At 39.0% G+C, this 24,366-nt stretch overlaps 1 protein-coding gene across 1 annotated transcript in view; it reads left to right on the forward strand.

The window, feature by feature from the left end:
- Nucleotides 1–24,366, forward strand: part of ARHGAP28 (Rho GTPase activating protein 28) — a 135,727-nt gene that overhangs the window by 94,584 nt on the left and 16,777 nt on the right. Inside the window, exons 4-10 of the mRNA XM_081096497.1 lie at nt 2,167–2,256; nt 7,145–7,229; nt 7,913–8,055; nt 10,475–10,640; nt 10,745–10,836; nt 13,117–13,194; nt 19,636–19,798. Of these exons, the coding sequence (XP_080952623.1) occupies nt 2,167–2,256; nt 7,145–7,229; nt 7,913–8,055; nt 10,475–10,640; nt 10,745–10,836; nt 13,117–13,194; nt 19,636–19,798 (817 nt within the window). The remainder of the gene's footprint in view (nt 1–2,166; nt 2,257–7,144; nt 7,230–7,912; nt 8,056–10,474; nt 10,641–10,744; nt 10,837–13,116; nt 13,195–19,635; nt 19,799–24,366) is intronic.

Below are 24,366 nucleotides of genomic sequence, written 5' to 3' on the forward strand. Positions count from 1 at the left end.
CTAAGTGGAGGATGTTCTCAACTAAACTTTGGTCCTTGTGGTTGAGCTCATAAAGAAAAATAACAGACTGCCATGTAAATACTTTTCTCAGCATTTCAGTATCAACTAGATATAAATATTTAGTTTTCTCTAGTTATGTTCCAAATGTAAACATCTGTGTAGAGAACATGTTAGGTTTTGGAATGTTAGGCAATAAGTGGTGCAAACAGTGAAATGTCTGCCTGCGTGTGGATACCGTCTGGTCAGGGTCGTGTACATGTCTCCTCAGATGGCAGCAAGTATCCTCAGGTTTTAGGATTGTCCTCCAGTGCAGGGAGAACTTCTGATCAAGACTATGGATCCTGGTTGTTTTCTCCTGTTCAGCTCCCAGTCCCTCCCCCATAGCCCTGTGTATCAGAATCCTGTCACTGCAAGAAAGTGAGATGATCCACCAAACACATCATCCATGAAAACATAGGGTGGAGAGGGTTCTCCAAGGAATAAGATACCAGCACACTTTCAGGTGGAATTACAGCTCTACAGGCCTCTACCGTTCTCTGCGAGTTATTGGTTTATGGTTGATTAGTGTAGGAAGGGAGAGGGAGGGAGAGAGAGAGAGAAACATCAATAATGAGAGAGAATCACTGATCAGCTGCCTTCTGCACGCCTCCCTACTGGGGATCAAGCCTGCAACCGAGGCATGTGCCCTGACCAGGAATCGAACTGGTGACCTGGTTCATAGGTTGACACCCAACCACTGAGCCATGCTGGCCCAGCCCATTTTCTCTTTTTTTCCATTTTATTTTTATCTACAAATTTCTATCAGTTGATATCCTACAGAATTCTTTACTGGTTTAAAGTGCTGTTAAATATCTGTTCCTTTAAAAAATATATGTTTTTGCTCAGGCCAGTGTGGCTTGGTTGGTTGGAGCATCATCCCATGTACCAAAGGGCGCAGGTTAGATTCTCTGTCAGGGCACATACCCAGATTGCAGGTTCTATCCATGGTCAGAGTGGGTGTGAGAGGCAACCAATTGATGTTTCTCTCTCACATCAATGTTTCTCTCTCCCTCTCCCTTCTTTTCTTTCTAAAATCAATGAAAACATATCCTTGGGTGAAGATTTAAGCATAGATATATAGTTTTCTATAATTTTTAGTGACTTGAGGTGGGAGGGGATGTAGTGATTGTCAAGTCACCATCTTGACTTGAATTTCTTTTAGTTTTGTGTTTTATGTGTGTGTTTTTTTAAAAGTGTCTTGTTCATTTTGTAAATAATGCATACCTTCTATAGAAAATTTAGAAAATACAGTCAGGCAAGATGACTGACAGTTTTTTAAAAAGACAAAACTATATGTTTTCATAAGTATAATTTATATCCAACTTTGTAATAGGAAAGAATATTCAGGCCTTAAATTTCAGTGAAGCCACTGTACACTGAAGCAAAAATTTCTTTCTCCCAGCTTTATAAATTAAAAACAACTTGATACTATTACTATTGAATTTTAATCTCTGAAAAAGGTTGTTTTAGAGTCTGTTAAAAAAAAATGAGATGAGTTAAGTTTGTGTTTGGCTGCATGTAATAGAAAATGAAGAGTTGTTTCGCCTCACAAAAAGGGACGTGGGCCAAGGGTGACAGAGAAGCTACATGATGCCCCTTAGCATGGACCAACCTCAGGTGACCTTCGGGCATTCTTCCCTGTGGCCATTGTCCTTACTCATACAAGACGCTTGGCAATTCCAGGCTTTCATCCATGTGCTGTCATGAGCGTTCACAAGCTGACCTTGCTCTTTTGTTTAGGAAAGCCGTAGCTTTTCTGGAAGCACTCGGTAAATTACCCTCTCACCTCATTGGCCACACTTGTCACATGATTGCTCTTAGCTGCAAAAGAACCTGGTGATCAATATCTGTAGTTTAATACTCAAATCCCTGGAACAAAACCAAGATATTGCTAAGGAAAATAGAGCTTGTGGTAGGCAATAGAAGCGTTTGCCACAGAGGCCAGTGTCAGAGCGTGTTTAGGTGGCTACAGTAATGAACCCTGAAGGGCTGGATGCAATTGTTTGGGCTCAGGCAGTTGTAACTTCATAGATTACCACACATATCCAGCTATGTACACAGTGGAATGCACAGACACATTAGAAAGTACTTGCCCGAATAAGAATGCACTTTCATTTCTCCATTTAGCCAGATGCTGCTTCTCTCAACAGTACTACCTTGTCAGATGGGTCCCAGGATGAAGAAGGGAAGTTTGCACTTCCCAGGAGTGGCTCTGTGGTAAGTCATCGCATGCCAAGACAATTGCATGTCAGGGCAAAATTGCCAGTTCAAAGCAAAAGGAAGCAGTTTCTTCAAAATAGATAAGGAAAACTGTAAGTAAGTTTGCAAGAAAACCACAGCTGCCAATAGACCCAGGAACCTTGAAATAATTAGGAGGAAGGAGACTCAAAACTGAGGAGTGAATATATTTCAGTTTAAAAGAGGACTTCATAAATTAACATTACTGCAGCCAGAAACCAAAGGGTGTTCTTTACATCTGTCAAGCATGAAGGAATTTTATTAACTTTGGTCCTTTTAGCTGAATTCACACACATGATCTAGCTTAATTCTCCCATCTTGATACAGAAGTCCCTTTAATTGCAGAGTAAGGTAAAACTCCTTATCCTTGTTGAAGTTTTTCCACTGTTGCCTCCCTTTCCAGCCTTAGGTCTCAGGACTCACCCATGCAAACCCTCTACTCCATACACACTCACTCACTTGGCCTTGAGTAACAGAACCTATACTTTTCTTTGTTAAAACTCTCATCACTTACCCTCTCCCCCTTCACTGGTGTCTCCGTGCAGATGCTCTGGCGGGGGTGATACAATGGACCAGAAGGAGTGAGAGCTCCTGGTAGAGGAGGCAGTGGTTCTCTGATGGACAGAAATAGCACTTCAGACAGACGGAGGAGGCACATTCAGATGCCCCTGCAGGATAATAGTTTCTCCTCTGTTGACCATTTGGAGACACCGTATGGTTGACATTCACATGCATGACACACTCCCAGTATATCCCATTGTTCAGGGAGATAAATGTATTATCCCCATGAAAATTAGCTTTTCTGTTGTGTTTTTAGATCTTCGGTTATGGAGTTGTTTTGTTTCGTTGTACAGTGATCACATAAGAAACATAAAATAATGTGAGTGACTTTTGTCTAATGAGTAAGTTGTCAGTGACACTACAGGTGTTGGCATAGATAGACTAAGAATGACCCATACTGTCTGAACAACTGGCTATAAATTCAGCCCTTACTTTCCCATTTAAGACCATGTTGGAATGCAAATGAGTATGTCTCATAAAATGAACTCTAGTCCACCGTACTTATTAAAACAAAGTAAGCCATTCACAAACTCTGGTAAGTACCAGAAGTAACTAGTTGTGTATACTATGCCTTAATACAGTTGTGCTGTGCCCCTGTGACTGGGGAGTCCTACTTTTTTTGCCCACCATCCTTTATTCTCTGCCTCAGCTGGTGATATGCAGGGGCCCAAGATCCAGATGTTAGTCTCAGAATCACCTATCCTCTCCCCCTCTACATGCCCATCACCGAGACCTGTGGATTTTATCATTTTAAGTAGTTCTGGAGTATTTCTACTCCCCTCTTTTCCTCCAACTACTTCCTTAGTTCAGAAATTTATCATTATCTTTCTCTATTGCTGAAATATCTCCTTAAGTCATCTCCTGGATGTTTGTTTATACACCTCAAATTCACCTTTCCAACAGCTTGCACATCTTGCTTAAAGCCCACCATTCTTCCCCCGACCTTCTAGTTAATATGAAAGCTCCTGGCATAGTCTGACCCCTCATCTGCCTCCCTAGCTGATTCTGCCACCCTAAACGTTTTGTATGAGCCTCAACAAAGCATTGCCTGTGGTTCCAGGCACACAACAAGCAGAAATTGAAGTGGGGTGTTTGCACAATTGAGTTGCTAAGAAAGTTGGTTGGAAAGGCCTTGTTTCTGAGGCTTTTCCATGGCAGTACCATGACTAAAATTTTACTTGAAATCGGACTAATGCTAGTCATGTTCTTTCATTTCTTTATTCTTTTCTGATAGCTTCTCCATATCATTGGTTGCTTCATTCATTCATTCATTCATTCATTCATTCATTCATACATTCTTTCACTATTTTAAAAATCCTTACTGAGTACATATTTTCTGCAAATAGGATTCTTGAAAATTTGAGAGTGTAAAAGAAAGAAATGATTTTTATTGGAATCATAGAGCTTCCTGGGGTAGATGACTTAGATTTTGGTTTTATTTTCATTTTGTTTTCTGAAAACTGATTTGATGCTGATAATGACATAAATAAAAGTTTAAGAAAAAAAAATCTCTTTGGCACCAGTCTCCAATGTGACTGACTTTGACTTTGGTTTGTTACTCAAAATATCTTTATTAAGAAATGTCCAACAATTGGGTATTTGCTAGAGCAGCCCGCAGAGGCCAACTTAACTCTTAATGAACCTGTATTGAAAATCATTCTAGAACATCTTACCAAGAGGTAAATACATTTTGCTTCCCCTGTTTTTGGTTATGGGAGCTACAGGCACTCTAGTTGGGTCCCCCAGTTTTTAGATGGTGGGATTCCCAGTGATTCAGTGAAGTGGTGGCACGGGCTGCAGGGGTCCTGGCATGACGTCTGTGAAGGTAAACCGCACCTGCCTAGATAAGTTCCCGGGACATTTTACTGTCATCTACAAGACTGCAGAGACTCCTGATAATTTGCCACATTGAAATTTGTGTTATGGGATGGTATAAAGTAGTTATCCTAACTTTATCTTTTCCAAAGGGATAACCTTGGCTTGACCAATATTTTTTTTAATCTTTCATTTTTTCTACACATCTGAAATGAACCTTTATGATACATGAAACATCTATAAATACAGTGTTTATTTTGATTACTATGACTTTATAGTTCTTTTAATCTACGTTCAATCTCATTATTCTGCATCAAAATTTTCTTCGCTCTTCTTAGAAATGTTTTCTTTCAGATGAACTTAGAATAAGACTATTACTTCCCATTAAAAAAAGAAATCTTGTTAGGACTTGACTGAGAATTTTATTGAATTTAAAGATTAATGTCATGGAAAGAATTCACACCTTAAAATATTGTTTCTTATTGAGAAACAATGATTGTGTCTTTCCATTTATTTATGTCATCTTTCCTTCAAAAAAACTTCATAATTTTCTATCTTACATTTTTTTCTTGCACATCTTTTTACTGTTTAATTACTAGGAATTTAATAGTTTTCTTTCATATTTTAAATGGTAGGGTTTTTATGATATCTTCTAGTTTGTTTTTGCAGACATAAAGGAAATTATTTATTTTGTTCTTTTACAAAAGTATCTCGTATAGCTTCCTTTCTGAAATTTTTTTTTACTTATAAATTTTCATTTGATTTTATAATTTGCGTAGATATCATCTGAAATACTGAAAATTTTATTTACCCAATTTATTTTTTCTTTTCCTTGTCTGACTGACTGACCACAGTCACTTATAACATTGAATAATAATTATGGAGATCTTTAGGTAAGTTTTTATTTTCTTGTGACATTCTACTAAGTTTCATCATTAACTAGAATATTTATTCTAGGTATCTTGCTTTTTATCAGGAATGGAGGTTGAATTATATAAAATGATTATTCATCATCTATTAAAATGAATATATTATTTTTCTTATTTAAGCAATTCAGGAAATTACAGTGATAGGTTTTTCTAATGAACTGTAATTTTGTTGCTTAAATAAATCCTGCTTATATGTTATATTATTCTTTTATTATACTACAGAATATGCTTTGCTACTACTTTAGCATTTTTAACCACTAGTCTAATATGTGGGGTTAGTATGTGTGCATGTGTGTGTGTGTAATTTTTTGTTATTGTTACCAGAGCTATGCTAATCTTGATACAAATAGGTTGTGAATTTCTAATGTTTTTCATTTCTAATGGTAGTTATCACTCTATTTTATAGTGAAAGAATTAATATGTTAATGTATTAATAGTAGCTAACTCTTATATAGTGCTATCTACCAGATACTGTTTCATGTAATTTTATATAGGATAAGTCTTTTACAATTCATAATACCTCTTTGAAATATGTTCTGCTAACATCTTCATTTTACAGATTAGGAGACTAAGCAATACGGAGTTCTAGTAACTTGCTTAAAGTCACACAGTAAGTGGCAAAGCCAGAATTAAAATTCAAGCAGTCTGGCTCTAGCATCACTTTTAATAACACCTAGCTATGTCATGATTAGAGTTTATGAACAAAATGTATGACCAAGTACATCAAGAATAACAAATGTTGCTCAATGGTTATTGTTGGCCCAATGTACCAAAGGGTCTCGAGTTCAACTCCTGGTTAAGGGCACATACCTGGGTTGCAGGCTTAATCCTCAGCTTGGTCAGGGCACATGTGGGAGGCAACCAATCGATGTGTCTCTCTCACATTGATTTTCTCTCTCTATCTCTCTCTCACACTCTTTCTTTCTCTCTCTCCCAGCCTCCCTTTCTTCTCCCCTCCTTTCCCCCCTCCCTTCCACTCTCTCTAAAAATCAATGGAAAAATATCCTCTGGTGAGGATTAATAACAACAACAACAAAAAGAGAGAATAACAAATACAGTGTCCTGGCCAGTGTGGCTCAATTGATTGGAGCTTCGTCCCATAGACCAAAAGGTGACTGGTTTCAATTCCCAGTCAGGGCACATAGGTTGCGGGTTCAATATCCTGTTGTCGAGTGTGTGTGGGGAGGCAACTGATCGATGTTTGTCTATCACATTGATGTTTCTCTTTCTCTCTCCCTTGCTCTCTCTAAAATCAATTTTAAAAAATACTATATTTGTCAAACTCTGTGACATCAAGAATGTAATATCTATGTGTTAGGAAAGATATGAGCAATAAATATTTAAGAGCTAAGAAGCTGCACTTATTTTAACCTTGGCCTAGTTCTCTTTTGAGTAATTGTGTGGGCCGTACAGGTCTGAACTGAATGAAGAAACAAAGGAAATTAGATGCAGGCTCAAGAATTTCTTTTAATTCTCTTATACTACAGAACATAAATCAGACTGAAATGTAGGTAGACTGTATTGATGGTAAATGCTCTGTGTTCATCTTCCTTGTTTCCCAGTCTATCCTCGAGACTATTCCAGACATACCAGTTCATTCCAATGGATCGGCCAGCCCTGGACAGTCAGTTCAGAATTCCGTGAGTGGTGAGTGGCACAGCCTCCTGCTGAACTTAAGCTCTGTCTCCTCATTTTTGTGCTGGTGCTCCATAGAGGTAGCAGTGAATTTCTTAAAGGGAAATGTAGGTGTTATTCTCCCCATGTTGATTCTGTCACTCCAGCATGCACTCCTTCCACCTCCAAACACCCTGTTCAGTCCCACCAGACAAAAGTAATAAAGCCAAACTGGGAGCAGAATCTTTTCCTCCGTTGCTACCACCATATCATTTAGAAACCACTCGCTTGGATAGTGTCTTTGTTTTGGGGCCCCTTTCACAAGTAATCTGGATCTCTTAACAGTTGCAACCAAGCCGGAAGTAGGCCACTCTAATGATGCTTCCCCAACAGCAGCGACATTAGGTCTAGATGGACTTAATTTTAATATCATAATAATATATAGAAATATGCCATGTTTGGACTTCCTCTAGTTATCCTCAAGGCCTTTCATGAGACAAACATCCAAAATTGAAAACATCAATTAAATAGAAAATTTGTTTCGATGATGATTATAGACATTTATTCATATGGAAGTCTGAGGATACTACGTTACTGGGTCTGACACCTTTCCCTGGACATAAACATTCTAACATGCTGATGGATTAACTTGTAAATAGTTTGTGCTTATTTTAAAGTAAGTGGCATATTAAATATTCTATATCATTTTTTCTTAGATGATGTTTATCGGGTAAAGAACATTCCACCTGAAGCTGAAGAGCTGTCCTTTGAAGTATCTTACTCAGAAATGATTACAGAGGCTCCAAAAAGAAATAAATGTAAGAAGTCAGATTTTAAGAAAGAAGACTATGTTTTTACTGTAAGTAAAAGCTTTTATCATTATTCCACTAGCTGCCTGTGACTTCTACATGGCACAAACTAGAATTTTTAAAAACTTCATTGGGTGTGCACAGAGATAGGGAGAGGCCAGGCATCATAAACTCAGGGCGTTATTTGCTGTGCAGAGAAACCTGCCTGGCTGTTGCTGGCAGCCCTGGGGTGAGGAAGAGTTGTGAGGGTGTGTGAGCTTGAATATTGTTGTAGAGATGAAATTTCCTCCTGGCTGTGTGTTTTCATGCACTTTGTGTCCTTACTTATAGGTTAATGCAGATTCTAACAGTAAACCTATTTGTGCCTCTGGACCCACATATCACATGGGAGCATTGTAAAAAGTCATAGTTATAACAACAAGACATGAAGCTTATAGGACAGACACTAAAAATTAATCAAAAAACAAAGTCAAGAATTTATAGTTTTATTATGGATGAGCAAGAAGTGCTCCATACTTCATTATCCTGAAGGCCTCATTATGTCTAGGATATTATATCCTGATAGCCCAATACAGGAACTATGTTACATTGATCTGCTTGCTATTCAATAAATGCATTTGAGAAGAGTTCATGATATGGAGACCTGAATTTCTGTGCTGACAAGGGCAGGCAGCATGGTGAGCAGGGCTCAGGTAGTTTCAGAGCTAAAGGAGGGAGTCATCTAGAAACAGGTGGTCTGCCCCAGGAGGCCTGGATCTTTCCCAGACAAGCATCCCATGATGGAGAGGAAGAAGCAAGCAGGGCAAGAACTGTAAGACTCGCTGAGTGCCTTCCAGGGGCTTGACACTGCACTAGGTATTCAGCTGTAAGCATTCCTGTGATTTGTCCCATTTTTCAGCTGAGGAAACTGAGGCCCAAAGAAGCTAAGTAGCCCATATCTAGTAGATTGCAGAAACAGGATTTGAACCTATGTGTGCTAAACTCCCAAAACCCTCCTGGTCTCTAAGCAGCCTCTATGGTGAAGGGCACAGGGGCATTCTAGAGCAAGAGAGGGAGTCCAGTGGGACTCTGGTTTCGTGGGGAGTCCCTCAGAATCGTTAGAGAGAGCTGCCCAAGGGAGGACGCTTGCCCCCAGTCCTCTCATCCGAGTGTGTGTCTCCTCCGGAAGTTTTGCACACCCAGGGTACAGGCCAGCCTCCCGCCCATGAGGAACTTTGCATAGGGTTTAAAATGCAATAATTGCTCAATAAGTGATTATGGTTCTTGTCTATATTGTTGTTGTTATGTGTTGTTATATGGGGCCTGGGTCTCAGAAAGAAGATAAAATAACTAAACATTTAATAGCACAAGTTATACCCCAAAACACATCCTACATTTTGTTATTTAACTTTTAAATACTTGGAGTTCCAATGAATAATTGGTGATTGATTGATTGAATGAATGAATGAATTGGATGGATTTAAAACCCCAAGGAAGCTCTAATTTAAGGAACCCCTATGAAGACTGTGTACCTAAAGCTTTGTAATTTAAATAATTATGGTATTTTTCTACTTTAACTTTTTTCCCTAATACTAGGTTTTCTGAGAGAAAAGTATTTGTTATATACTATATATATATATATATATATATAATACTTATATAATTATATGTTAATTATGTATTTATTATTTAATACTTATATTTTATTATTATTTATATATAATATTTATAGCAATACTTATATATTAATAAGAACAGCCTTTTTCTTTTTAAAGGTCTCATAGTCTTTACAATATTTCTGGATTGTTTAAGGGTTTTTTTTTTTTGTTTTAGTATATTTTTCTTTCTAATATGGAAATAGAGAATATAACAATAATACTGTCTTCAAAGTGATAGTAGGATTATTTGGCACTTTCTTTGCGTTTTTCTCTTTTAAGACTATTTGGAATCACCTAAATTTTATTTTGAAGGTAAAATAACTACTCTTTCAGCAGCATGTGCGATCAGTTTCAATTTAGAAATGTCAGTATTTTAAACTATGCAGAAGAGAACAGATGATGCCTGATTTAAGCACTGATAGTTCAAAATAAAAAATATATTGAAAGCTCTCCGTGGAGTACCTAGATGATGTGGCTGTATGCCTGTCTCACATGTGCCCATGGTGTGTACATTTTATGCGATGCCTGGGATGTTTGCTGTTGACCATCTAGGAGGGTCTTTAGAAGAAGACAGTTTTTATGGTTGGGATGACGATGTTGTAGTATTTTCAGACCACTGTTTTGCTTCACATTTAGCATAGTAGTAACCTGCAGATGTTCTGAAAATTATATTCATCACCTTTTTATAATGCAGCATGCTCCTCAGAGATTTTTTTTTTTTTTTTTTTTTGCAAATAGCATATATATTTAGAATGTCCAGGTAGCATTTGAGTGAAAGCATAGTAATTTTTCTTTGCAATAAAAAAATAAATATCTTTAATATATATTTTAGAAATTTATTGTTCAGAAAACCAGATTTGGCTTAACTGAAGCAGGAGACCTGTCTGCTGAAGACATGAAGAAAATCCGCCACCTCTCTCTGATTGAATTGACAGCCTTTTTTGATGCCTTTGGAATTCCACTGAAGAGAAACAAAACAGAGAAAGTAAAAGGAAGAGGTAATTAAGAAAACTGGTTTCTTCTGACTTTAATGCTTTGACACTTTGGAATAAGATAGTGTTTTTCTGATTCTCTTTTCTTTCTCAACTATTTTCCGATGAAGACAATGGGATTTTTGGAGTTCCACTTACAGCCCTGCTGGAGAATGACCGAAAGAAGGACCCTGCAGTGAAAGTGCCCCTTGTGTTACAAAAAGTGAGTGGAATATAGAGGAATGGGGATTGATAGAGCCTCCTGCTTGCAGTTTGCTATTTGTAAACCTGCTAATGGCTTTCCCTTTAGAGTTAAGGACATAAAGCTAAGCCCTGTTAGGAATCAGGCCCAGGCCATTTTCAGCTTCCTTCCATGAAGCCCCTGCCACCCCACAAGTACTTGGACCAGTTTGCCTTGCGGTGAACTTCTGGAGCCTGTTGAGCATAAAGCATCAGGTGGTGGACACGGATGCTCTGTCACATGCTTACTTTGGTTACATCTGGTTTATTCAGTATTTTAAAAAATATTATTTGTGTGTATGTATGTCTTTATGTGTATTTCATTATTCTGTCTGAGATAAAATATGACAATTATCAGCAATCTATTTACTGATCATACACGTATTTGCTGAACTGTATCATAGGTTGGGCATTTCAAAATATATATTTGTAATCATTTAGATGAATTTTCCAAACAAAGCTTAATAAAATCTAAAAATCAGCTTGTTATGATACTTTTTTAGGTATGACTGGGAAGATTTGTACAATTAGACAAAGAGGAATTTTGATTTGGGAAGTTTTAGAAGTGATATGATTTGAACTATCCTATGCTAATATCTCCCTATCATTGGTGAATGGCACATTTGCTTTTAAGTCATGTTTTTTTATACCCAACAATTTACACCAGTTTACCTAAGTATGCATTTACTTAACAGTGACATCCAGTGGCATAATTAAAATTCCAAGCCCTAAACATAAGTCTTATTGACTTTTAAATTGAGGTTTTACTAGAAATGATATGTAAAAATATTGATTGAGGAAACATATGTTTGCATTATTCATAGTAATAATTCTCCATCTCTTCACTATCTTCTAAATTTTGTTACCACTAATTAAAGTTGAACTACTCCTCAAATTGGGTGATTAGTTAGCTGCCAGTGGGAGCAGGGAGGATGGCAGAGGATGCCAGCAACATGCCAGTGTGCATGGGGGCCATCTGTAGGGTGCCTCTCCTGCACAGGGCTGTGCCAGTGCCTTCCATATCCGGTCACATCTCCTCAGCACTGAACAGCCAGAGGAGGCTGGTGTCATCGTGTCCCTTCTACTGATAAAGCAACTGAGGCAATAGTAGGGCAGGGTAATTTAACCATGAACACAAGCTAGCAAGAGGTAGATGGGAAAAGGAGTTCAGTATATATCCAAAGCCACGGTCCATGGTGACTCTAAGATTTTTCTTTTCTTTCTGAATTAGAACCAGAATTATATCTTTTGTCCTCTCTGTACACGACAGTTTTAAGAAAAATGCAGAAAAATCTAAGACTGAGAATATTCAGTACATGAACTTATATTATTATGTAAGTGCAGAAACCTAGCACAGGACATAGAAAATGGATGGTGAACAATAAATGCTAGTTACACTAAGTCCAGATTTATATTGTATTAGCAACTCAACAAATGTCAGCTATTATTCCTACTGGTGTGAAGTGTTCCTCATTTAAGACAATTTGAGGTATTACCTTTCCACTTCTATGGGAGAGTCTTTTCTTGTGGATGTGTTTCTTCCCCTTAAACATCTATTTCTCTCCACTACAAGTAAGAGCTTCCTTAGTTCCAGGCATTATGTCTTAAAAGAAAAATAGCAAGAGGCTCTTGCGTGAAGTTGGGCAAGTATTCATCCTTACCGTACCATTCACCCTCAGCCTTATTGTGAGGATTTAAATGAGCTGATAGATGTAAAGTACTGAGAATGGCATCTAACACACAAGAAGTACACACTCACTGTTAATAGTTATGATGATGATACTGATTTTAACACCATCACCATGAGAGGTCATGAGAGCTATAACCCTTTATAATTTCTCCCTCCTTGGTTATATTTCTTGAGTTCCTATAATTCCTTAGCCAGAGTGGTTGTAACTAATGATAGTGAATTTAGAATATTTTCTTACTGGGCAATCTGCAGAAAGAGGTGTAATAATCAGACCTTAAAGTAGTGAAGTGCCAGCATATTTTAGCGGTGAAGAGCACAAGTTGAGAGTGTCAGTGCCATTTGATGGTTAATCTTGGGAAAGATATAACAGCTCTCAGTCTCCATTTCCTCATTTGCAAATCAGAGGCTAATGTTGACCTCATAGGGTGATGGTGAAAACTTAACAAGGCATTCAAGTACCAGGCACATACGTATGCTTGGTAATTTATCATTTGTTGTCATCAACAGTGTTATTTCAGATGTTTGCAGTCATATTGGAGGTGTTTATTTTTGTAATGTATCATTGTTTTCTAGTTTTTTGAGAAGGTTGAGGAATCTGGTTTGGAATCTGAAGGAATTTTTCGACTTTCAGGATGTACTGCAAAAGTCAAGGTAAAAAACATTATTTTTCTCTTCCTAGTTAGAGATCTAAGCTAGCTAGACCCAGGTCACACAAGCATCAGGTATCAAGTCCTTTGTTGTTTTGATACGATCACTTGGCCTTACCTAGTTTTCCTCCTTACCTATGATTAGATGTTGTTTATAGTCCTAAGTTGTGTATTCTCTTAAATTAAAACAATTAAAACCAACAACAGTGAAATGACACATCAATTCACCATCAGCACTGCTGTTTGTCTTCAGTTTGGAAAGTTGAAATGTCCCATCACTGTTTTTGGTGTTGAACGCTTTAATTTGCTGTGTCCCTCTCACTCATGGAATTCATTAAGCCAATTATTACACGAGTCCTTATTTCCATTACCAGTTGCTTTAGATTGAGAAATATTCTTTGGCTCTCTTTTTAATGAACGTCCTTATAAGAATTTATAGGAATGACCATAACCACTACAATACTCAGTAGTTCTAAAGCCCAATTCCACTTAAAGTAATGTTAATTTCTACATATAAAAACACCCGTGTGCCCAGCCGGTGTGGCTCAGTAGGTGAGCGTCGATCTATGAACCAGGAGGTCACGGTTCGATTCCTGGTCTGGGCTCATGCCCAGGTTTTGCAGGCTCGATCCCCAGTGTGATACATGCAGGAGACAGCTGATCAGTGATTCTCTCTCATCATTGACGTTTCTGTCTCTCTATCCCTCTCCCTGCCTCTCTGAAATCAATAAAAAATTATAAATAAATAAAAAATAAAAGCACCCATGCAATGTGAGTCCTTTACTTCACTTTCTTACTTCTGTATGGTGCAAACTCTACCATTCAGTAAAGAAAAGAATCATTAGAAAAGAAAATCTTCTTTTCATAAATTTCCAGGAGGATATGCCACTTTATCTACTGGTGGGCATACACAGTGAAGAATTCCCTCCTGCCTGCGGACCACTCTCTAGCTGGTGGACATAGAAACATGTGCAGTTTAAATGATGAGTCCCTCAGAAAAATGTCCAGGGAGAGGGAAAAGTGAACCCTATTCTGTTTAAAACGATTAAAAGGAAATGCATAAAGGCAGAAAAGCATCTCTTCATTTTTCTATCAGAAGTTTCCGAGCTTTTATATAGAAATCTGAGAAGATGTTTTTCTAAGTGGAAACTAGAAAATAGGCTGTGTCTGTTGGAAGCTCCAGAAAGCAGATGCTGGGATGAAGTGAGAAGAGCGTTATTGGGGTAGCGCTTCTGCAAGAAAAGGGGATGGAGGCAGGATTGGGCAGGCTGAGCCTCAGACCACAGTTCAGGTCTGACAGTTCCTCCTGTCCCATGAATCAGCCACGCACTGAGCAGATGGGCCAGGCCCTAGCCCCTACACCATTCTCAATCATGGCTAGGGCTTTCTGTGGAGGAGGGGCTGGGCAGACCAGAAAGTCCTAACAGCTGGGTAGTCAACTACCTGGATTTTTGCAGATGATCAGCCAGTTCTTTTCTGAAGGGAGATCAGAGAAGGGCACCATAATTTGTCAGTGGCAGAAGGGAGAAGGGCATTTGGGGGAGTTGTGACTTCCCTGCCAGTAGAGATTCCTAAATACTGGCACAAGTTCATGTGAAAGGCAGGGAAATCCCTAGTGGCTCCTTCAAGTATATACTTTCTAAATTGAATCTGCTTTCATCTCAGGTTCTCATAGGTATGGTGGTTATATACTGCTGAGCAAACATATCCTCAAGCCGAGGATGAAGGCTATCACTACTTTTAATTAAATCTTTGGTTATATTTGGCCAATCTTTTTAAAAAATATATTTTTATTTATTTCAGAGAGGAAGGGAGAGGGAGAGATAGAAACATCCATGATGAGAGAGAATCATTGATTGGCTGCCTCCTGTATGCCCCACACTGGGGATCGAGCTTGCAACCTCGGCATGTGCCCTAACCTGGAATCCAGCCATGACTTCCTGATTCATAGATTGACGCTCAACCACTGAGCCATGCTGGCCAGGCTATTTGGCTAATCTTTGATTGGAAAATGCTTATCATTGGCTTATTAATTCCTTGAAAGTGTCTCATAGGCACATGCATCTCTGAATCACATTGAGTAGAAGTCCCTTTTCTCCCCTAATCAGTTTTATGTCGTTTTAGCCTACTTATTCCACCTCTTATTAGTCCAACAAATGGAATCCAGATGTTTCCATTGTTTGAGCTCCAGGAAATCCAATGTGAAAAAAATCTGGGCCGGTGAACAAAAACAGGGGAACATGCAGTTAGAAAGGCCTTGCAACCTGATATAGTAAAGGGGTCTTTATTTCTCTCCTCGTTCAAACTTTAAACTATTTTTTTTGGTAATTTCATCTGTTGGACTATTTTTTTCTAGGAATATGCTTGAGGAAAGACCATTTCAAAAAACTACATTATAATTATCTTCTCATTGTGCCGCGAGGATGACACTAACACTGATGTCTCAGTTACACTCGGGCCCAGTCCGGTGCTTTTGAGGCCTGGTGAGGCCAACAGGAATGTGGTGCTGAGGGCAGCTGCTGGTGTTCCCCGCTCAGGCCCACAGCTGCGGGGGCCATTCCTGCATTTAAGGCCTCAGATCATTTGGAGCCAATTTAATACTTTGGTGTTTTCAATAATCCCCTCCTCACCCTCCTCCAAATGACAGAAATTTGAGTCAAGCACTGGGGAAGAAGGAAAACTGTTTGATATGTGAGGTTTTCTTTTCTGAATTATTCTGGGGCTCCTCTCAATGTTTCATAATTAGTACCTGGCCTGCTGGTTTCCTTTCCTGCACTGGTTTTTTGAAGCTGAAGGCAGGTTCTTTGCACTGTTTTACTATCTCAGAAGTGGAAGCAGGTTGTCTATTTGCCAGAGATTTAAGGACGTGGTTCTAACCCTGGCATGGTGTTCTCATTAACATTGGACAGAAAACATGATTCTCCAACCTCTAAACGCTCCCTGCCTTTGGCAAGGTCGATTCAACACCTGATTTCTATGGCTTCACATTTAGGGCCACAGAAATACCAGCTCTGCTCCTATGCTCCATGGTTGGCTCTGCCTAAATCCAACAGAGGGCATTCTTTCTTGCTCTGTTTTGTTTGACACTGGCCATGAGACAAAATGAAGCGATATTATTACCCAAATATCCACAACCACATATGCATGTGTTTCCCTTGGTGACAACACTAAGGGTTATAACAAAGAGAAGGGGACATAGCTAGCAGCTGGAATTTATTGAGCACTTACTGAGTGACAGGCCCTGCCTCCTGAGCTTTACATTGTATCATCTGATTTCATCTCTTTGAGGTCACTTCAATATCCCTGTGAAACAGTGGGAACTAGTTAGGCACAGGCCATACAACTAGTTAGTTGTGGAATTGCGATAAAAACCTAAAGAATCAGGTTCTAGAGCCTGCTCTTGACACTAGAGCCATATTGCTTTTTAGGTGACAGGGCTCACTGTTAGAATCATGGCCACATTAGTGCTCAGGTGGCTTCCTATGGCAGAGGTATGTAGGAAATGAATTTGAATTATTTTGCCCTTGCTGGTGCTTCCTGCCCACTTGAACACCATTTCCCCTTTGCTTTACAGCAGTGGTTCCAAACAATGGATGAAAAACATTTTTCTTCTCCTATATTTACTAGTAATTATCTGTTCATATTTTTTTATTTCATCATGATTCAGAATTGGTATATTGTATGTTTCTAAGAATTTATTTCTTCTAGGTCATACAACTTGATGGCATGTAATTGTTCATAGTAGTACCTTATGATCCTTTGTATTTCTGAGGTATCAGTTGTAACCTCTCCTATTTCAATTCTGATTTTATTTGAGTTCTCTCTTTTTTTCTTGGTGAATCTAGGTAAAGTCTTCTCAATTTTGTGTATTTTTACAAATAAAAAGTTTTTAGTTTCATTGATCTTCTCTATTGTCTTTTTAATCTCTATTTTAATTTATTTCTGCTCTAATATTCACTATTAACTTCCTTCTGATAACTTTGGGCTTTTTTTTTCTTTCTTTAGTTACTTGCAGTGTAAAGTTAGGTTATTTATTTGAGATTTTTTTGTTTGTTTTAAGAGGTAAGCATTTAATCACTATGATCTTCCCTCCTAAAACTGCTTTTGTTGCATCTTACAAAGTTTGGTATGTTAGAAATATAACATTTTTGTTTGCCTCAAGGTATTTTTTTTTATTTTTCCTTTGATTTCTGTTTTGATCCATTGGTTTTTCAATAGCACATTATTTAATCTCCACATATTCATCAGTTTTCCAATAACTGATTTCCTTGCCTCTAGCCTGCTCTTCTTTTTGTTAATCCTCAACAATGATAGTTTAATTGATTTTTAAAGAGAATGGAAGAGAGGGAGGGAAGAGAGAAAGAGGGAGAGAGAGAGAGATGGGAGAAAGACCATCAATCGGTTGCCTTCTGTACAAGCCCCAACCAGAGCCAGGGAATGAACCCACAACCAAGGTCCGTACCCTTGACCAAGAATTGAACCCGAGACCCTTCAGTGTGTGGGCTGACACTCTAACCACTTAGCGTCGGCCAGGTTTAGCCTGCTCTTTAACTAGTGCCAAGCACCACATTCCTCCAAATCACTTTTGCATCAGGCTGTAAGAAAAGATAAATGTTATCATGTCCTTCTCTTGGAGATGGTCCATGTTGCCTCATTGGCTGCAGAATGAAGTCTAGTCACCTCTGGTCTATTCCTCCGCCTCATCTTTCTCTTTATTCACCTCCTTGCCTGTGATGCACCAGCAACACTGAACTAATTGGAGTTCCCCAGACCCCCTGGCCCTCCTTGGATTTATATCACTACTTGAGCAGTTCCTTCTGTCCACGACACCCTTCTGTTTCCTGTTCTGGCAAGCTCCTTACTAGCCTTCGTGACTTTGCTCTAGCAGAGTTTGATTCTTTCATGAATTCATAGCATTCAATACATGACGTTTCTTAGAGTTTTTAACACCCTAAGTTCGCATTATGAGTACATGAAATAGTTGTATCCACTGAACTGCAAGATGCCTAAAGGCAAAGAATCTACCTCATGCATCCTCCTTTTCTTAGATCCCAGTCTACACTCTCTTTTATTCGGCAAGAGTTTTATATGTATGCTTCAGTGCTTTACTGAGTGAATTTATCAGCAGAGGTTGATTTATTAGCTATGTATTGAGAGCTTCTCAAGGAAAATAAGAAAAATCTCTCGATGTCATCAAAAGGTGGCTTGAAATCATGTCTGTGTCTATTAAAGATGTGTCCTGCCAGGGCACCCATGTTTTGCAGGCTCTGGGAGCCACGAGGGCATTTATTTCTGGGGTGGTTAATGAGCTGCTCCTTGGGAAGAAAAAGTCTGATTTAAAAACTGACTCTGGCTATGCATGTCTAAGACTGGAAGGATTAGGCATCTCATAGGAATAAAGCAGGGATCTTAAAGAAATTGAGAGTTTTCAAAGTTACATTGTAAGTATCCTTTTTGGAACTGTTAGGGTCAACCAGGGAATTGACTTCACTATCTGCTATTAAGAGTAACATCTGTAGTTGAAGGAAGCAGTAGAAAGTGAGTTTGACTTTGAAAAAGAAACATGAAGAATTGGTGGCACTGATCAAGTGAATTGATAATGTAAAATGTATCACCCAAGTAGAACTTAAGCAGGCTTAGTGTTTTGTTTCTTAAAGTATTTGCACAATGTTCCAAACCTTCTGAAGGATTGGACAAGCATGCACACATGTGGGAGACATGTGTATGTCTTGGCTTAAAACTTTGCCATAACTGCTCCAGGAAGATGTCATTGGTTTGTAGGTTGAATGAGATCAGAGTTTCTTTATTCTGGATGTGAATTAACTGAGAGGCATACATTCATGATCTAATTTAGAAATTCTAGATGACCAGGATAGAAAAGAAATGGAGTCTTTGTCAAAATCTAACAATATTACTGCATTATCATGTAGGGATAGGTGGCATTCTGCCAAAACCACATAAATGAAATTATGACCTGAGGAAAAAATTCTTATATTTGTGTAGAATTAGCAAATGATTTCAAGATTAACATTATTCAAAAAGATTCTAGAAAACCATTTTAAAAAATTAATTCAGGACCCTAACCGGTTTGGCTCAGTGGATTAGAGCGTCGGCCTGCAGACTGAAGGGTCCCAGGTTCGATTCCAGTCAAGGGCATGTACCTTGGTTGCGGGCACATCCCCAGTAGGGGGTGTGCAGGAGACAGCTGATCGATGTTTCTCTCTCATCGATGTTTCGAACTCTCTGTCCCTCTCCCTTCCTCTCTGTAAAAAATCAATAAAATATATTTAAAAAATTAATTCAGAAATGACTATTTCAGTTCTTTAATCATTTTGGGAAAAGTTAGGCTTTTTAATAGTTTGTGTGTGAACAGCTTTCAAAGTGGGGTAGAGGGCATCAGGTGGTAAAAGCTCATTAAATATTGACTGTTTTCCTTGATTTTCAGCAATACCGTGAAGAACTGGATGCCAAGTTTAATACTGACAAATTTAAATGGGACAAAATGTGCCATAGAGAAGCAGCAGTGATGTTGAAAGCCTTTTTCAGAGAATTACCCACTTCTCTCTTCCCTGTGGAATATATACCTGCCTTCATCACTCTAATGGAAAGTAGGTGGAAGATGTTAAGTGTGAATGGACTAAGATACAAGGTCAATAAAGTGACTTAGAGTAGAAGAAAGATACAAAATGAAATGTGATCTGAAGTGTGTATTTGCTCTTTCCTGGCAATGCTTGGTGAAATACTGTGTTTGATGGTAAGCAGTCATCTCTTTACATAATTAGTCTGATAGATATGATTGAGAGAGTTTTCTAATCATTAAAAGGTAGAGGGGTTTGCAGAGGGAATATACTCTCGAGATTTAAATTCCTGCTCAACCAATTGTTAGCCATGCATTGAACCTTTCTGGGCTTCATTAGTGTGCCTATAAATTGCAGTTGATAGTTATGTGTCAGCGTTGTTGTGGCTATTGAGTGAAAACATCTAGAATAGTGTCTGGTGTGTAATAGTCCTTAAAAAAATATAAGTCCTTTCTATTCTTTGAATCTAAAATCCTGCCCTGATGATGTAACACATAATACATGTTATACAGAATGTGTCTTTTCTTTGAAAATTATATCACAAAGTACTTCTGAAAATTACAGAGACACATAGATTAGGCTTTAAGTGAGTACTGTGGTAAAAGTATAGCAGTGGAAAGTATGTATTGTATTTGGCAATGAGGGAATGATTTGTCATGGCTTCAGCCTGAGGGTTGAATATTTCAGAGGGTGTGACAAGAGAGAAATTTAGAAAAGTAGAATGGAGCTAGATAGTGGGGCTTTCACTACTAATCTGAGGAATTCAGGGATCACATACCTAAATATGTACAGTAAATCCTCACTTGTCATTGATAGATTCTGCAACTCTAAGTGAAACAATTATGAGGAAACCATAGGCTAATTGATGTAAACAAGAGTTAAGTTATGATGAAACAAGGTTGAATGCGATGTTGATATTCGAGGACTTACTGTATAAGGCTGTTAAGTAAATGGTGATTCTACATGGACAGAAAAGGGCTGTGGGCAGGCTGAGAGGACACGCCCCAAGTAATGAGGCAGCCACTGCTCAGCTCTGCTCTTCCCTATCTGTCTGCAGCCAGTACACTTCATTTAAGGGAGAGAATCTGGAAAGTATCCTGAAAAGGTTCACAGAGGAGTCCATAGTTCTTTGTGTGATTTTGAAAGTGAAAAATACTACATTACAGCGAGTGATTTGAAACCAGCCAACCCCACAGGGAAGCCCAAAGGTCAGGGCTACGACCAGCAGGGAATACAGCCTTTTTGCCAGGTAGAGTAAACTTTAGTTGTAATGAGATTTTCCGAAATGAAGAATTATAGACGTGGGTATGTGTGTTCACTCTGCCCCTCTTCATACTCTGAAACATAGAGGATATAGAGTCACTTCCACTAGGGTAATTACTGTATATTTTCAAACTTGGAGCAAATATTGTCCATAAAATTAAAGGACTAATAGTTCATCAATCAAACCTGAGATATTTGCATGAAAACGTTGATAGCTTACTAAGGAAATAATGACCTCAGGACAAAAGAGACTTAACTAGGATGCAGTAAATGAATTAAGTACCAAACCATTAAACACAAAACAGAGTAGGGCCAGGTTTCCTAAATAAAATGAAAATGGATAATTTGCCAGTGTAGATTTTTAATCTTAACAGGAACTTTATAATTTATCTGAAATTGATGGAGATACAGTCTGCATCTATTTCTCCCCCATAGAAGTTTTTGGGGACTACATTAGAAGATTATAGACAGCCCTTAGCCTCCTGTGTACTTGTTAAATAATGCTTTCTCTGTCCCTAAATACTTGTACTGAGATGTGCTCTTGATAGTCCTGTTATTCAGTCAAACTCATGTCAGCATGCATTAGCTGTTTTCAGAAATATCCTGCACCTGTGTCATTTTTGTTTACAAATTTGACATACATTTCTAGAAATCCACATGGGGATTGTGCTGAGAAAATATGACACAATCCCCTAAATACTCCTTCCAGCTGTTCCTTCATTATGTGGTTATTTGTATTTGTCATCTACCCCTAACTTGGGTGCACACAACCTCTTGTAGCAAGTACCTGGTCACAGGAGTGTTGCCAGTATTGTGAAGCTAAGTGACTAGAAGCAGCTGACTGCCTTTCATCCTTTGACTATACATAGATAGATTTTTCATCAACTTGAGAACTCCCCAGGGATTCTAGAACATAATGCTTCCTGCCAGGAACTCCCCACTAAGAGGCCATTTTGAGGAGAAGACAGAGAGACAAAGCAAAAGCTGGCAGCTGTAGTAAACTCCACATTTTTTCAGCACAGCTGGTTATAGATTAACCAGTTGTGGATGGAATTGCTAAAATCCCTTCCCTGAAACGGGAAGAGTGGGCATTGAGAACAAAAGCATAAATGCCAAGCGTCTAGCGCCATCTTCTGTCATTGTCAAGGAATAAAATATCAACAATCTCCAGAGATCCAAATAGAATCGCCTTCCCTAAATGTCCATTTAAGATCTAGAATACGTGTCGTTAATCAGAACAAGAGAAAACACACATAGAGGTAATGACTTAGAGGCACTGATGTGAACACGCTACACATATTAACTTATTTAATCTTTCTTTTTTAATGCCGGGCATTCTGTTTACAGAAGCTACCTTGTTTAAAGTTTTAGGTTATCATCTTTGCTGATAATATGCCTTAGAAATGGCTCATGATTGAAGCTTTGTTGGATTCCCCAGAAGCAGCATCTCATAGTGTGTATGGAACATTTATTAGGGTATACACATGGGTTCCACACTTCTGAAAGGGAAGGGTAAGGAAGCAGAATTGGGCAGAGGATAAGGCTGGGCAGTGGTGCAGTCTCAGCCAAGCCCTCATGCAACCCTCTGGAGAGCTCTGAAGGTGGGTGGCCTTTCAGAATGGTTTCTCAGTGCAGGGAGAAAGGTGGGTATTTTTATTCTGAATCAGGCTGTGAGTGGATATAGACTGAACCTCAGAAGACAGCATGACCTTAGGCAAAACAGCCTGGGAGAGCCATTTCTAGGAAGAGCTGCCAGCTGAGGGGTTAGATCCTTTAGTCCTGAAGCGGGGATGCAGGCCGGCATCATGTTCCCTGTCCCACTACAGGCATGATGTGAAAACAAAGAGACTTTCTAAGTTCCTGAGACACCCCCACATGAAGAAGAAACAAATGAATTTTTAGAGGCAGTCCAACATACAAAGGAAATCTTCGTTATGAAATAAAGCCCACATTTATTTTTTCTTTATTTCTTTTTTTAATTTAATTTTTTATTGTTTAAAGTATTACATATGTCTCCTTCCCCTCCCCCCATTGATCTCTCCCTGGCCGCTCCCACCCCCCAGCACATGCCCTCACTCCCCTACTGTCTGTGTCCATTGCTTATACTTACATGCATGCAAACATAAAACCCACATTTCTTAAGCTAAAGGGATTACTCTCTCCATAAACCACTATGCACAAGAGTACCTGTTATTGATCTTGTTGCTCTTGATGTTAACAGGTTTCCTCTCTGATTTTATGAATCCATACTTTAATAAGAGGTACAATTCATATGTAACAATCTGTCCCTACATTAAATAGAAGCTATCTCAGCACTGTCTCTTACACAGCCATGGATGCAGCACCAAAGTGAATGTCCAACACTTCAGTCCACATACTACAGAAAGCACACACAGTGGCAAAGGCAAATTGGTCCAAACTTTTCAAAATTATTGGTGGCAACAAATCCCCTGAGAGACTCAACAGGTGACAAAATCTTGCCATTTCTGTAATTATCACAACCCAGGAAAAGCTATAACGGATAGAGCATGGGTCACAATCCCACTTCAAGTATGATTTAAGCGTTTATAACTGGGTTTTATGTAATTGCCCAAATCACAGAGCCTTAAGTAGGTTTCAGTAATGTTTGGGGTTTTTTCCCAAAGCTGTCCTCTGTATCTATGAATTTGTTTTTTTTAAAAGATGTTGGTTTTTGGAAGGTATTTTTTAGCTTTAGAGTCCACAGATAAGGGAGATCAAATGCTATGAGTCTTTCTCTGTCTGACTTATTTCACTTAGTACAATGCCCTCAAGGTCCATCCATGTTATTGCAAATGGCAAGATTTCATTTCTTATGGCTGAATAATATCCAGTGTGTGTGTGTGTGTGTGTGTGTGTGTGTGTACTAGTATGTGTATCACATTCTCTTTTTCCATTTATCTATAACTAAAGGCCCGGTATACAAAAATTTGTGCACTTGGAGGGGCCCCTCAGCCCAACCTATGCCCTCTTGCAGTCTTGGACCTCTTAGAGGATGTCCACCTGCTGGCTTAGGCCCGCTCCCTGGGGGATCGGGCCAAAGCTGGCAGTCAGACATCCCTCTGGCAGCCCAGCAGCCCTTGGGGGATGTCCACTTGCCAGCGGGGAGCAGGCCTAAGCTTCAGTCGGACATCCTTAGCAGTGCTGAGGAGGTGGGAGAGGCTCCCACCACCACCACTGTACTGGCAGCCGTCAGCCTGGCTTGTGGCTGAGCAGAGCTCCCCTTGTGGGAGTGCAATGACTACCAGGGGGCAGCTTCTGCATTGAGCGTCTGCCCCCTGGTGGTCAGTGTGTGTCATAGTGACCAGTCATTCCCA

Source organism: Myotis nattereri, assembly GCF_964212035.1.
Source record: "Myotis nattereri genome assembly, chromosome: 8".
In the NCBI taxonomy this organism is placed as follows: domain Eukaryota; kingdom Metazoa; phylum Chordata; class Mammalia; order Chiroptera; family Vespertilionidae; genus Myotis; species Myotis nattereri.